Raw genomic sequence first — 15,440 nt, 5'->3', positions numbered from 1 at the left:
GCACATTTGCAAAGTCCCTACTGTGATGTAAGGTTACATTCATAGGTTTCAGGAGTTAAGATGTGGACATCTGTGGGCCATCTCTGGACTGTCTGAGCCACCAACTATATATTTGGTCAATCATTTCAAGTCCCCTAGTCATTATTCTGTCTACCATGCTCAGCTATAGATATGAATATATAGAGAAATTTGTATATGAGAAGAGAGAAATTATGAATCACTGGGAAAAAAGTGTGTTCATTAAATGGTGCTGAGATAACCACATAGCCATCTGGAAAAAATTAATTTTGATTCTTATATCTGTTTTAGGATAAATTTCTAAATGGATCAAAGATATAAATGTAAAGTGTTAAACCATAAAAGTTCTAAGAGAAACCATGGGCTTTACAGGTTCCAAAGAAATAAAGGGGGAAGCCAGGTATATACGTGACTTTTGACAAAGGCGTATGTGCAACCAAGCACACATCTTGGTAGGTGACTACTATTCAAAAAGAATAGATATCTTAGTTAATGGTGTTAGTACTTTTCTAAGTATGGGAAGATGTAAGAAACTGGGTTCATAAAATTTTCTCCAGAAAATATCTGAGGGCCAGTTCTGCCAGAGCATGAAATGCCTCATCCTGGTCTTTGCCCTGAATTCCTTTCTAGGATGTACTGTATGTACACTGCTAATGACTCAAATCTTATAGAACTGGATGGTGGCCAACATTTTTTTGTTTACAAAACCCTCCTTTTGTGTCTCAATTTTGACAAAGATTTGGGAGGCATTTCATGACCAATTTGTCCCACAGCATTAGGAATACTCATTCCCAGGTCAGGTGAGGATTTCATTGATATGCCACTCACTGTGCTATTACTGGACTTGGGCCTATTAATAGTTGCCCAAAGCCTCTGGATTGCCTGTCTTACTTGTCTCTTATGGTCCAGGAAATGGCTTATTCCCATACCTACACTATTATAAACATTGATCTTATTGAACTATACATTTGGTCAATCATTTCAAGTCCCCAAAAAAGTGAAAGTGTTAGTCGCTCAGTCATGTCCAACTCTTTGCAACTCCATGGGTTGTAGACTGCCAGGCTCCTCTGTCCATGGAATTATCCAGGCAAGAATACTAGAGTGGGTTGCCGCTCCCTTCTCCAGGGGATCTTCCCATCCCAGGCATCAAACCTGGGTTTCCTGCATTAGAGGCAGATTCTTTACTACCTGAGCCACCAACTATATATTTGGTCAATCATTTCAAGTTCCCTAGTCATTATTATTTTACTAGAGGCTCAGTCACACATTCTGTAATGTAAACACACACACACACAAACCAACCAACTAAACAACCCAGTAATCTTATGAAATAGGCAGAATACAAGTAATATGGCTAGCAACATTAATAGAGTCGTTAAGTAGTTAAGATAAGAACTTTCTTCCATTAGGTGTTGTCCAGGTCACCTGACCCAGTCTGTTCTGTACCAGTCATAATCTTTAAACATAAGTTCACCAAAGATGTCCACATATACAAGGTAGGTGGTAGTTCATTGAGACCTCTTACAGGATTGAGAAAAGAATTTTTTTTCTAAGGACTACACGGCTGGTGCCAGAAGAAAAACTGGTCTCTATGTTTGAACAGGTATTTCTGCTGTTGGGGAGGTTTGGTTAATGCATAATGCAGATGTGCAATGCACACTAGAGGGAAGGGAGGAGGCCTGAAAGGGCAGTGAAAAATTTTTTCTTGTCTTGCCTTAAAATGTTAATTTTATTTCATCATTATATATATATCTTTAATATTCTAAATGGCAAAACCCATCGTAAATAATGTCAAGTAAACCAACAAATGGGGGACATTTGGCAACCTATATCAAAAAGAGTTCTTTTATAAACACATCCTACAAGTCAATGAGAAAGATAACTCAGAAAAATGGGCAAAGATTATCAACAGACAGTTCACAGAAAAGGACATACAAATTGCTCTAAAGCACATGTGAAGAAGCACAATCTCACACATGAGAAGAATATAAATCAAAACCATACTGAGATAACCATCAAAAAGCTTGGGACACACTGTATTAGCAAGTTTGTGGTACTCATTCCTAGCAGGATTGATATGACTATTTTAATGGGCAGTTTGCTGACATCTATTAAAGTTACAAATGCAACTAGCCTTTGACTTAACAGCTCCATTTCTAGGAAGCTTTCCTATAAACTTACACATATGCAAAATTTCAGCATAATTTACAGTAGCAGAAGGTGATAAACAACCTACATGCTTATCAATAGATATAGCACATCTATCCAGTGGTCTATGATTTAACTAAAAGCAAAAATATGTGTTGGAAGTCCATTATGTATTGATCTGAACCTATCAAGATATGTCCTTAAGTGAAAACAGTAAAGTAAAGGACAGTGTGTATTGATGGGCTATTTGTGTAAAAAAGGAGAGAAGAAATATATATTTACACACTCATACCTACTTGCATACATGTTTACTTTTGTATACAGACAGGTTTGGAACAACAGGTAAGAAACAGGTAATACTGGTTGTCTCTAAAAAGGGAAACTGAGTGTCTAGGGGCAAAATAAAAGAGAAATGTTTACTTTCCTTGTGATTTAAGCACGATTTTTTAAAAAGAACACAATACAATTTTTCATTTTGGAAAAATTTTTAAAGGATGGGGAAACATCACCAGAAAGAATTTGGCATAGTCTAGGAAGGATTAAAATTTGCATCAGAAACAGCTGCAGGAAGATATACTTCCTTATGGAACAAAAGCAATTCATCAGTGTTTCCTAGAGCCTCGATGAAATCTTAGAATTGTACTACCTCTCGTGCCTGGCCACCAAGAAAACCTTTTTTTTCTTCTCTCTCTCTCTCTTTTTTGGCCACGCTGTGCAGCATGTGGGATCTTAGTTTCCTGACTAGGGATAGAATTTGTGCCCCCTGCAATGGGAATGCAGAGCCTTAACCACTGGACCACCAGGGAAGTCCGCAAGCAAACCTCTCTTCATCTCCAATTTTTCATTTTGAAAAAATTGAAGCCTAAAGAAATGTTGAAAGAACAGTGCATTTAAGCACCTATGTACATATTGCTGTATTTGTTTTCTCTCACTTTTTCTGTGTCTCTCACACACATGCATATATGCACATACCCACATATATTTTTAAAAAAAACATTTGAGGGTTTCCCTGATGGCTCAGTGGTAAAGAATCCTCTTGCCAATGGAGGATACACACATTTGATCCCTGATCTGGGAAGATCCCATGTGCCATGGAACAACTAAGCCCATGCACCATAGCTACTGAGCCTGTGTTCTAGAACCCCGAGCCACAACTACTGAGTCTATACACTGCAACTACTGAAGCCCAAACACCCTAGAGCTGTGCTGCACAACAAGAGAAGCCACCACCACGAGAAGCCAATGCACTGCAACTAGAGTAGTCTCCACTTGCTGCAACTGGAGAAAAGCCTGTTCAGCAACGAAGACCCAGCACAGCCAAAAATAAATAAAATTAAAGAAAGGCAATGCCAAAGAATGCTCAAACTACTGCACAATTGCACTCATCTCACACGCTAGTAAAGTAATGCTCAAAATTCTCCAAGCCAGGCTTCAGCAATATGTGAACCGTGAACTTCCTGATGTTCAAGCTGGTTTTAGAAAAGGCAGAGGAACCAGAGATCAAATTGCCAACATCCGCTGGATCATGGAAAAAGCAAGAGAGTTCCAGAAAAACATCTATTTCTGCTTTATTGACTATGCCAAAGCCTTTGACTGTGTGGATCACAAGAAACTGTGGAAAATTCTGAAAGAGATGGGAATCCCAGACCACCTGACCTGCCTCTTGAGAAATCTGTATGCAGGTCAGGAAGCAACAGTTAGAACTGGACATGGAACAACAGACTGGTTCCAAACAGGAAAAGGAGTATGTCAAGGCTGTATATTGTCACCCTGTTTATTTAACTTATATGCAGAGTACATCATGAGAAACGCTGGGCTGGAAGAAGCACAAGCTGGAATCAAGATTGCCCGGGGAAATATCAATAACCTCAGATATGCAGATGACACCACCCTAATGGCAGAAAGTGAAGAGGAACTTAAAAGGCCTCTTGATGAAAGTAAAAGTGGAGAGTGAAAAAGTTAGCTTAAAGCTCAACATTCAGAAAACTAAGATCATGGCATCTGGTCCCATCACTTCATGGGAAATAGATGGGGAAACAGTGGAAACAGTGTCAGACTTTATTTTTCTGGGCTCCAAAATCACTGCAGATGGTGACTGCAGCCATGAAATTAAAAGACGCTTACTCCTTGGAAGGAAAGTTATGACCAACCTAGATAGCATATTCAAAAGCAGAGACATTACTTTGCCAACAAAGGTCCGTCTAGTCAAGGCTATGGTTTTTCCAGTGGTCATGTATGGATGTGAGAGTTGGACTGTGAAGAAGGCTGAGCGCCGAAGAATTGATGCTTTTGAACTGTGGTGTTGGAGAAGACTCTTGAGAGTCCCTTGGACTGCAAGGAGATCCAACCAGTCCGTTCTGAAGGAGATCAGTCCTGGGTGTTCTTTGGAAGGAATGATGCTAAAGCTGAAACTCCAGTACTTTGGCCACCTCATGTGAAGAGTTGACTCATTGGAAAAGACTCTGATGCGGGGAGGGATTGGGGGCAAGAAGAGAAGGGGACAATGGAGGATGAGATGGCTGGATGGCATCACTGACTCGATGGATGTGAGTCTCAGTGAACTCCGGGAGTTGGTGATGGACAGGGAAGTCTGGTGTGCTGCGATTCATGGGGTCGCAAAGAGTCAGACACGACTGAGCGACTGATCTGATCTGATCTGATCAAAAAATCATTTGAAAGTAAAGTGCAGACATGTGTTTCCTAATAAGAGCATTCTCCTACATAATACCATTATCACACAAGAAATTTAACACTGATACAAAACTATTATCTAATATATAGTTTAATATTCAAATTTCCACCTCCCCAAAATATCCTTTATGAATTTTTTTAATACTGTTTCAATCAAGGATCAAGCAATGCCTTTCAAAAGTTCTTTAGTCTCCTGTAATCTAGGAGCATTCCCCTGCCTTTCTGTTTTGATTTCATGACATTTTAAAAAATTAATAATCAAAAACCTCAATTAAGTAGAAGAAGAGCAGAAAGGGGAATTCTCATGGCTTGCATTGTTGGCAGAGTCCAACAAAAAGAAGAAAGATTCCTTTTCTGGGAAGCGTTGAGCCAATGAAAAGCCTTTGTTTACTGTAGCCTCCTAGCTTTCCTTTCCTCTGTATAAAGTGTTTCCCTTTCCTTGTAGAGAGGGAAATTACATGTGGTCCACCATGGTTGCAGACCGTGAATTGCAGTTTTCTTCTGATCCCAAATCCATTTTTGTTGGAGAAATATCTGGCAGTCTAGACTTTAGGTCAACAACATGGATACTTTTGAAGAGCTAAGGAAGATTGTCTGGAACAGGGGTCACCAACCCCCAGGCCACAGACTGGTATCAGTCTGCAACATGTTAGGAACTAGGTTGCACAGCAGGAGGTGAGTGGTGGGCAAGCTTCATCTGCTGCTCCCCATAGCTCACATTACTGCCTGAACCATACCCCTCCCCTGGCCCCCAATCTGTCGAAAAATTTTCTTCCATGAAACTGGTCCCTGGTGCCAAAAAGGTTGGGGACCACTAGTCTAGGGACTATACTTTAAGAACCACTACATTAATTCTTAAGAAATGATAGTTTCCTAAGGGACTTCAAAATAGTTTTCTTTTACTGTGCCTTAGAGACAAAGGAATAACTACGGTTTGTACCTGGTTCTTTTATTAAGGTCCTGACATACTTTAATTTTATCTGAGTTTTCAAACAGGTGATTATTCCTAAAGTGAGCTTGCTTAGGCATATCTTCAAGGATATACTGGATACAGGGTAAAAAAAAAAAAAAACTTCATAAAGAGATACCACTTTAAACATATTTTACATAATAAACGTACTTTAATAGTGCAAAAAAATCTATTTCCAATCACTACTGAAGAAACTTCTAAAGAATTTTATAAAAATAGCCAATACTTTGAACAACTAGAAAAGCAAATAACTAGATAAATAATACAATTATGTTCTCCAAACCCAAGAAAGCAGAGATTATCATTACAAGCCAAATCATCCTTGGAACTGGTCATTCCAGGTTGCCAAAATGCATAAAACAAAACTTCTACTTTTTTAGGTTTACAGAAAGAAAGAAAACAACTCCAGTAAGAAAACAAATTTCATGGGCAGTTTCAGGGAAACACATCATATTGATGACCTTAAAATTTTTTCAAGGAGTTTACAGAAACAGGGAGCATTTAAATATTGATTTTTATGGCAAATGAGTTTTATGTTGACTTTTGAAGCTTAAAAGACCATTTACTATTTTGACTAGTAGTTCAGGAGTAAAAGCCAATCAAGAGGGCAGGTAACATTCATGGGACCCATAGAACTTTAACCTGATCCCAAAATATAAAGCAAAATATTAAGACAAATTAGTTTAAAAATGTAAATATATTTGAGAAATATATAAGGGAAACAAAAATTATCATGATTAGGATTTGACTAAAGAGTAGATGAAGTTTTTTCACATTTGTCTATCTTACAGATAATACTGATTATGCAGTTATCAATGGACATGCCTATTTTTGTGTATAAGAAAGTGTTTGGCTTCAGAAAACAATACTTAAAAGTTCATTACCATTACCAAAACTTGACAAATCTGTGTTTTGGGTGTGATATTGTTTGAAGCTATTATTAAATGAAAGAGACTGAGAATCTTGTTGTAAAGCATCCTTCAGAAAGATGTTTTATCTCTATGTATTTCTATATACATCTCTTTACTATATCACAAACACAAAAACAGTATTAATATATTTACATATATGTATCAGACCAAAAATTAATTTTTCCCTACAAAATTATATTTATTAGGAAAATACTAGTAGACACTATATAAAAGAACACAAGGTGTTTAAGAGAAGATGGCAACCACTCCAATAGCTGAGTGCTACTGCTTTCTCTTAATAACATCTCTGGAATGGAGAAAAAAGGAGGATGAATGGTTTGTAGATAGACCTGACTACCCTGGAAATATTTGGTAGGCAGAAGGCAGAAACCTAAAAATCACAGCCCTAGATATGGGAAAATGGCTAATATTTTTGTCTGTGGTGACCCCTCCTCTTATACTTAAAAGTTAATTCTTAAAGGGTTTGTACTAAAGCAGAGAGCATAACTTTAGTGGGAGAAATTTCCATCAGAAGAAACTTTACTAGGCTTCTATGACCTAAAGATGAATATTAAACAGTAATTGAAACGCTGGAAGTATTATTATTAAGTGTACTGTGTTTGATTTTTATAACTGAAATCCATGATTCTAGTGGTAGAAATGGCAGTCAGTCCTGAAGCAGATCTCGGTAAATTTGTCTGACTACATTCTTTAGGTAGTTGTCTTCCAGTGGCACTTTAGATAGAATGGCAGTGACTTCATCTTGGCTGGAAAGAACAAAAGGCTAATTAATTTTTCTGGAAACTTGTCTTCATTTCAATGAAATTCATATTTTTGAGTAGGGTTTCTCTATCTACTAGGAAGCACAAACAGGCATGTCTGGAAATAATTAGACTGTCCAATCTGAACTGAGATTCTAAAAATAAGGTCTAAGAACCAGTTATGTATGTAATTGTGAGGTACTGTGACTTAGCTGCTTTCTCTCGCAATAAAAATCTAAACTATTGGTGTTTGCTGATGGATTTGGGGTGGGCATATTCTACACTCTATCACCTTGCAATCCGTCAGCAGTGTATACAAAAAGTCACAAAACATACAGTAGAAATGAAGTACTTTTAAGTCTGTTCCACAAACTGAGAAAAGCACTATGACTACACAGTTCTTAAAGTGATTACTCTGTTTTTAAGGCCATAAAAGTTGTTCAGATGTGATCTGGGCTAAACTTAAGCAGGATTTTTTTCTTTTTGATTCCTGTTTTACGAAGGAGTGACCATAAAATGGAGCAAATATAAAAAAATAGACCAATGGTCTCCAGTATTCACTGGAGATAGCAATGAAGGTCACTGACTTTAAAAGAACAAATTCTTCAAAATGAAATGAGAGAGAGAGGTGACTTCTGGCTTTCACTATGGTCTATCCATTTTCTGACCACTTTGAGAAATCTTTCAAAGGAAAGAACAAAGGTAAAAAAGTAGTTGGGAGCCCTTTCTTGCTTGCTTTTTACTCACCCAATGTTTCCAAGGTGATTTTGAATAGAGAAAGGTAATGGGACTGATGGGTAGTGGGCTGAGAGAGACAAAGTTATCTCAAACTTTGCAAATGCTGCTGAGCTGGAGAATAAAAGCTTCAATCTGTAAAAGACAAGGTCCTCAATTAAAAATACAAAACAAAAATGGAATGAAACACAAATACATTTTCTTTTTATACTGAAACTATGGTATACATCATTGCTTACCAAAAGAACAGAGGGTAAAACATCTGGAACAAAGCATGCTTATGGTTGTATTTTCATCATTAGTCATCAAACTATTAATTATTTTAATAAGTTTTCGACTAACTACTTACTGTCATGGGTTGTGTCTCCTAAAATTCATGTATTAAAGTCCTAACCCCTAGTACAACAGAATGTGACCTAATTTGTAAAGAGGATCATTGAAGAATTAATTAGTTAAGATGAGATCATTTCAGAGTAGGGTAGGCCCCTAATCCAAAATAACTGGTGTCCTAACAAATGGGGAACATTTGGACACAGACATACACACAGCAAGAATGTCATGTGAAGATAAAAGAAGCTACCGGGATTACATATTTACAAACAAGGAATGCCAAAAGACTGCCAGCAAATCACCAGAAATTAAGAGAGAGGCATGAAATAGATTCTCTTTCATAGCCATCAGAAGGAACTGATCCTGCTGACACTCTGACCTCAGACTTCCAGCCTCCAGAACTGTGAGACTATGAATTTCCATTGTGTAAGCCACCCAGTCTGTAGTACTCTGTCATGGCAGCTCTACAGAAACTAATACACTTACTCAGTATTATTCACATCTATGCTTATTAGGTTATAATTTGGTCCCCATCGCTTTAAAAACTCAATCTCCTCTCCAAGGAGTTTGCAATGGCTCACTACCAGTGAGATTTCTTGAAGCATCTGGGAAAAATAGAAAAAGAAAAGATGGAAGTATAAAAACATTTCAGGGTTTAGTGACTCTTTTATAAAGAATGGCCCGAAGTTAAACAGTTTAGTATATCTTTAGTATATTTATCATTTCAGGATTCACTATTACATATATAAAATTTCAGTTCTGCTTTTTGGGACAGTTGACGTGATTTCCTTTAAATATTTCAGTGGGAATTTACCTTGGGTACCTGATGTTGTGTTGTACATGTCTTCTTCCAGGATTCCTGTTGCTCAATGTACTGGAAAATAAGGTTATGAACTAAAAGGGAGGAAGGAGGAGCTTTATCCTCTGAGGAAGCAAAAAAAAAAAAAAAGAAATCAAAAGCAGGCTATTACTTATCATTCATGTATTATATATACACACACACACACACACACACATACACACACACACACACACATACACACTAGAAATATTAACTAGAAATACCTTCAAACAACTAGGTATCTAACTATCATCTCCATTTTATTTTCAAACACATAAATCATCATATATAGTGAACATAAGTCACTGTGATATAAACTCAAGCCTTTATCACATACAGAATAAAACTGAGATAAATGTGTAGGTTTAAATGTAACATAACCCTGAGTTTAAATTCTGGCTTTCCTTACTACCTGAGTGATTCTAAGCACAAAATTGCTTTTGAGCTATAGTTCTCTAATCACAAAATGGAGAATAGTGTTGATGTGAGTAATACACATGTCTGATACAGAGTAAGTACCCATAATGGTAATTTTTAAATTATGGAAATAGCTATTACTCAAGATTTAGTAATAATTTTTTAAAATTTCTTTTAAAGCCCACACAATATTTAGAACAATTCTCAAGCAGTTTTTGGTCTAATACACATTTCTAATTACTATTGTTGTTTATATTTAATTTAGTATATAAAAGAGTTCTCAAGGAGCAATATACACTTATTAAATAATTTAATCAACATTAAATAAATTTCCAACAAAGTTTTGTTGGATTAAATGTTCTGAACTTACCATCTAACAGAGACTGAAAATTCAGATCAACAATCTTCCTATAAGCCTTGCCCAGGAAAGGGAGACCAACTAGGGAAAAACCAGCACAAAAACAGTATTTCTTTTTATCATCTGATTTAAAGCCACATACAACTCAGTACTTTAGAATCCTATTCTTTCTGGGTAGCAGGGTTTTTTCATAGACAGTTGAAGCTTTATCCCTGAATCATACTATTCTCTGTGTATGTAAAGTTTCCCCTGAGAACACTGAACTATATTAACTGGCAGGCCTTTAAGGAAATTTAAGGTGTGGGACATTTTTGTAAATTTATCAGGGCCTCCTCCTTTGAACACTAACGTCTGTGAAAAAATAATATTCTTTTTAGGAATCATATAAAGAAGATGACTACAACCTCCCCACACCTATTATCTTTGTACAAATACAGTGAAAACAATTTATGCTTTTAGCATCACAGTAATTTTAGCCACTCCAGTATTCTTGCCTGGGAAATCCCATAGACAGAGGAGTCTGGCGGGCTATAGTGAATAGGGTCACATAAGAGTTGGATGTGACTTAGTGACTAAATAACAGCAATGAATTTTAGGTAGCTAGGAGAGCTGATTGTTCTTCCATACACCAGAGTTATCTCTTGTCTCTAAGATTCTGATTCTTTTCACTCTATTGAATATTTTCTACGTGTTAGGCACTGAGGATATGCTAGTGAGACAAACAAACATGATCAACCTATGCTCTAAAGAATTACAGCTCAGGGGGACACACAGATAATTGCACTAATAAACACACCAAGAACTACAAACTGTAATAAGCACAATTAAGAAAACTGCATGAAGCAATTAGAACATATACCAGGAGGGCAAATAGCAGAGGGAGTGAGTAAAAGAAGAGTCAAGGAAAACTTTCCTGAGAAAGTGATAATTTAGTTGAGCTCTTAAGGACTATTAGTAGACATTTACTTGGTGAAGAGGAGGTGCTATGGTCTGAAAATTCATAGGCTGAAAACTTAATGCCCCCTGTGATAGTTGTAGGAGGTGGGACCTTTGGGAGGTGCTTAGATCATAAGGATGGAGCCCTTATGAATGGGATTAGTGCTCTTAAAACAGAGACCTTGAAGAGCTAGCTAGTTATGTGAGGATACAATGGAGTCTGCAGCCTGGAAGAGGGCCCTTGCCTGACCATACTGGCATCCGTATCTTGAGCTTCCAGCCTCCAGAACTGTGAGAAATAAATTTCTGTTGTTTATAAGCTACTTGGTGTATGGTATGTAAAATTTTATATTTTTAAATTTTCTCTAGTTGCAGCATGCAGGCCTCTCTTGTTGTGGAACATGGGTTCTAGAACGTGCCGGTGGCTCCATAGTTTCAGTGCATGGACTTAGCTGTCCCAAGACGTGTGGGATCTTAGTTCCCCATCCAGGGATTGAACCCATGTCCCTTGCACTGGAAGGCGGATTCTATACCACTGGACCACCAGGGAAGTCCCAGTTTATGGTATTTTTAAAATGGCAACCCAGAAGGACTAAGATAGGGCAAAAGTTTCCAGGCATAAGAAACATCAGGATGAATGTCCTGAGGTAGGATGGAATATGACTGAGCATGAATGACCATGATCTTTTAAAGAAATGAAAGAAATTCACTGTGGCCGATGTGCAGAGAACAGTGTCAGATGAGGCAGGAAAAGGAGGAAAAATTCAATTCATTCAAGGCTTTACAGGTTATAAGCATTTTGATCATCAGTTTAAGAGTAGGAGGTACATGATAAAATTTTCAACAATTACTACAGCTACAGGAAGGAGAAAGAAATAGAGGGGAAAAGAAAAAGTTCCAGAAAGACTATCTATATGTTATTGTACAGACTGAAGGTGTCTCTTGGCAGAAGAGACACAAAAAAGTAGAAGAATGTTAAATATGAATCAGTAAGTCATAATTTAGATATGCCAGGTAAAGAAGAAAGCGGTACAGAGTGATTCCTAACTTTTAATTTCGGACCTGAACAGAAGTTGATGCTATTCATTTAGAAAAGGAACTTTTTTATGGTGGCGGTGGTGGTGGGGGGGTTGTTCCACACGATTTACAGGATTTTAGTTTCTCAACCAGAGACTAAACCTGGGGCCATGGTAGTAAAAGCGCAAGTCCTAATCACTGAACAGACAAGGAGTTCCCAGGAACTGTTAAGGAGAATTGGGCTTGGACAAGGCTGAGAAATTATAAAGATTCAAAGTTTCAGTTTGGCCATGTTCACCCAGGGCTGGCCATGCTGAAGTTGTTTCAAGAGAAGAGACCTAAAGATACTGACAGGAGATTATAACAAAATAGCTAGGACTCTATCAACTTACCATCTAGTGATGTTTACCTATTTTGATAAACCTACCAATCAATATACAGAGAATTTCCAATTAGCTTTTTGGGTTAACTTATGTACATCAAAAACCCAGTCAAGAATCATCAGCATTAGAGCAAATACTCTATCACAACAGACAGACTGATGAAAAAAAAGAAGTCAGACTAAATAGATGTGAAGAGCATGTTGATCCATTTTTCTGGATAGGCAAAAATTCTATTATCTAATGTAATTCAACAAAGGGCAACTTTTCACCAGCTGAAGGTTTTTACTTTTTATTTAATAAAATAAAATTCTATTATCACTAATTAAAGTGATTGCCTCTTTTAAGATTTTCAGCAGTACTTTCATCATGTCAATACATGTTAATATTACATTAAAACAAAGATATGAATCTTTAGTAAGTTTAAGCATACATTTATCTGCAGAGGAATTATCTTATTATTGCTACTTACCTACTGGCTCTCCAAAGGTAATGATGAGTTCTATTGTGTCATAAAGAAAGGTGAATACAGCTTGATCATCACTCCACTCAATGACATCCCATTCAGACAAGCTGAAGAAAGAGAAAAGACAAAAAAACATTTTTAAGATAAAAGAAGAGAGTTAATTTCTTCTACCACCTGAATAGTACCATCAGCAGCTACTGGAGTTTTCTACTGGCTTGGGAGACAGTCATTATTTTAATTCCAAGACTGTGAATGTACAAACTTATGCTTTTGAAAGAAATAAGAACTGACTCAATTTTGAGTTATATGTCAGAGAAAAGCCAAGTCTAGGCAATATAAAATATTAAATATTTTAACATTACAAATTTCATAGCTCTCCCACCTTGTATACTTTCAGCTTCAAAAATTATTCTTTTTGAGAATACATTGCATTATAGCTTAAAAACAGTGATACACATTACAAACACATGTCAACTGCACTACTGGACTGAGACAACCACAAAGGTACAGGATAAAACACAAATTAATGCTACCTGTTTTCCCTTACCTCAACTGATCCAGTAGCTCTTCAGTTCTCTTTGTTTGTTTTTGCACAAAGTCTAATTGAGCAAGGATCTGCTCTTTCTGTATCTCCAGCTCTAAGAAATTTCTGCAAATCAAACCAGGTATTCACAGAAAGATAAGGTCACTGCTAGAGAATTCAGACATCATTAAAATAAAAGTTTATGACTAAAAGCCATGTGCTAAATGGCTCCCCCAGTGAGGTGAATGACGTATATTTTTGCATTTTTAGGTTTTTTTTAAATAAACATTAAACTAGAAGTTTGGGTCTATTATTATTAAAATTTACATTCCCCCCTCCACCCCATCCCACCCTCCTAGGTTGCTAAAAAACACCGAGCTCCCTGTGTTATACAACACTTCCCATTACTGATCTATTTTACATGTGGTAATACATACGTTTCAATGCTAGTCTCACAATTCATCCTATCCTCTCTTTCTGCTATGTCTAAAGTCCGTTCTCTATGTCTATGTCTCTATTCCCGCACTACAAATAGGTTCGTCAGTACCATTTTTCTAGGTCCCATATACATGCATTAATATATGGTATTTGTTTTTCTCTTTCTGACTTAATTCACTCTTTCTAACAAGCTCTAGGTTCATCCACCACACTAGAATATGTATCCTTATGGCTGATTCACATTGTTGTATGGCAGAAGCTAACACGATATTGTAAAGCAATTATCCTCCAATTAAAAATAAATTAACAAAAACTAACCTCAAAAAAATTTAATTTTCATTTTGATGTTAAAAATATAAGCATAATATAGACCATAAGAATGCCCACCTTAAAAATTAAACATGCCATAATTTTGGTGCATGCATTTGGTTTTGTTTAGCTTATTAGAGCTAAACAGAATTTATATTTTGTTAGTCATTTTGCTAGCATCAATTTAATTTTAGCTAAATTATTATCACCTATCAAGTTAATGTTTCCAGTTGGAATTTTACTGGTTTTGTCATTATTTGTATTTGATTTCTTTGAGTCTTACAGTTAAATTAAGATCCAGAGTATAAGAAACACACCTCATTTTATATTTATTTACAGTTAAGTGTCATATAAAAGTAGTTTAATGCTAGATTTTCTTTAACAGGATCCTGATATTACACAAGCTTGAGAACTACTGCCTTGGATTAATGCTTTGTAAGCAATAAATGCTTAGAGAATACTGCTAAGATGGCCTCCAAGGTCAAGTTCAAAGTGGAGTAGAAGCCCTGGCTCAACCTTAGTCAATATTCATGTTCTCAATCTTGTCAGTTTCTGGAGGTAGGAAATCACTTAACCATGTAGAGGTTAGCATATTTTCTAACACTCAAACTGAAGGCTAACCTTTGAAGCTTTTCTTCCTCAGTTTTCAGCTGTTCCAGTTCTTTGAAAAGAAAAACAAAAACAAATCTATCAGAATGTACACATTAAAATACTGGTATACAAATCATCTGTTTTATTGAAAAGTCTATCTCATTAATCTCATTTAAATAAAAAACTCAGAACAGAGGATTTTTTCCCCATTTACCTCCCTAATTAAATCAGTTACCTTTCTCTGCAGCTCTCACTTCAGAATTCAGTTCTTCCACAGGACTGTCTTTCTGTTCATCCTCCAAACTCTTAGTTTCTAAAGTAGACCATGGATTAAAATAACTCAGTCAAAAATAACTAAACAACCAGAGATGAAAAGAAGAGATGGTCCCAAAATGTCGTGTTAAGAATATTTCACAAGCATTTATGCTAACCCACCTCTTCCTTGACAAAAAAGCATTGAGATAAAATAATAATTTCATAAGACTTGCTTCTAGTGGCAGATGGAAATTGTTCATATATAATTTGCATACATCAAAATTATTGTTAGGCAACCCCATGGACTAAGCAGGAACACATACACATATATAAATGCACACACAC

The 15,440-nt window shown here is 36.5% G+C and overlaps 1 protein-coding gene across 1 annotated transcript in view; it reads right to left on the bottom strand.

Annotated features, from left to right (window-relative positions):
* Positions 1-7,320: 7,320 nt before the first annotated feature.
* KNL1 (kinetochore scaffold 1) overlaps positions 7,321-15,440 on the bottom strand; it is a 63,236-nt gene continuing 55,116 nt past the window's right edge. Inside the window, 10 exon segments of the mRNA XM_002690821.7 lie at positions 7,321-7,410; positions 7,412-7,505; positions 8,247-8,369; positions 9,051-9,169; positions 9,379-9,488; positions 10,193-10,261; positions 12,986-13,086; positions 13,527-13,628; positions 14,871-14,910; positions 15,076-15,153. Coding sequence (XP_002690867.5) covers positions 7,387-7,410; positions 7,412-7,505; positions 8,247-8,369; positions 9,051-9,169; positions 9,379-9,488; positions 10,193-10,261; positions 12,986-13,086; positions 13,527-13,628; positions 14,871-14,910; positions 15,076-15,153 — 860 coding nt within the window. The 3' untranslated portion in view covers positions 7,321-7,386.

Source organism: Bos taurus, chromosome 10 (genome assembly GCF_002263795.3).
Source record: "Bos taurus isolate L1 Dominette 01449 registration number 42190680 breed Hereford chromosome 10, ARS-UCD2.0, whole genome shotgun sequence".
NCBI classification, from domain to species: domain Eukaryota; kingdom Metazoa; phylum Chordata; class Mammalia; order Artiodactyla; family Bovidae; genus Bos; species Bos taurus.
The sequence above is the reverse complement of the archived record's forward strand: the minus strand, read 5'-3'. Positions and strand labels throughout refer to the sequence as shown.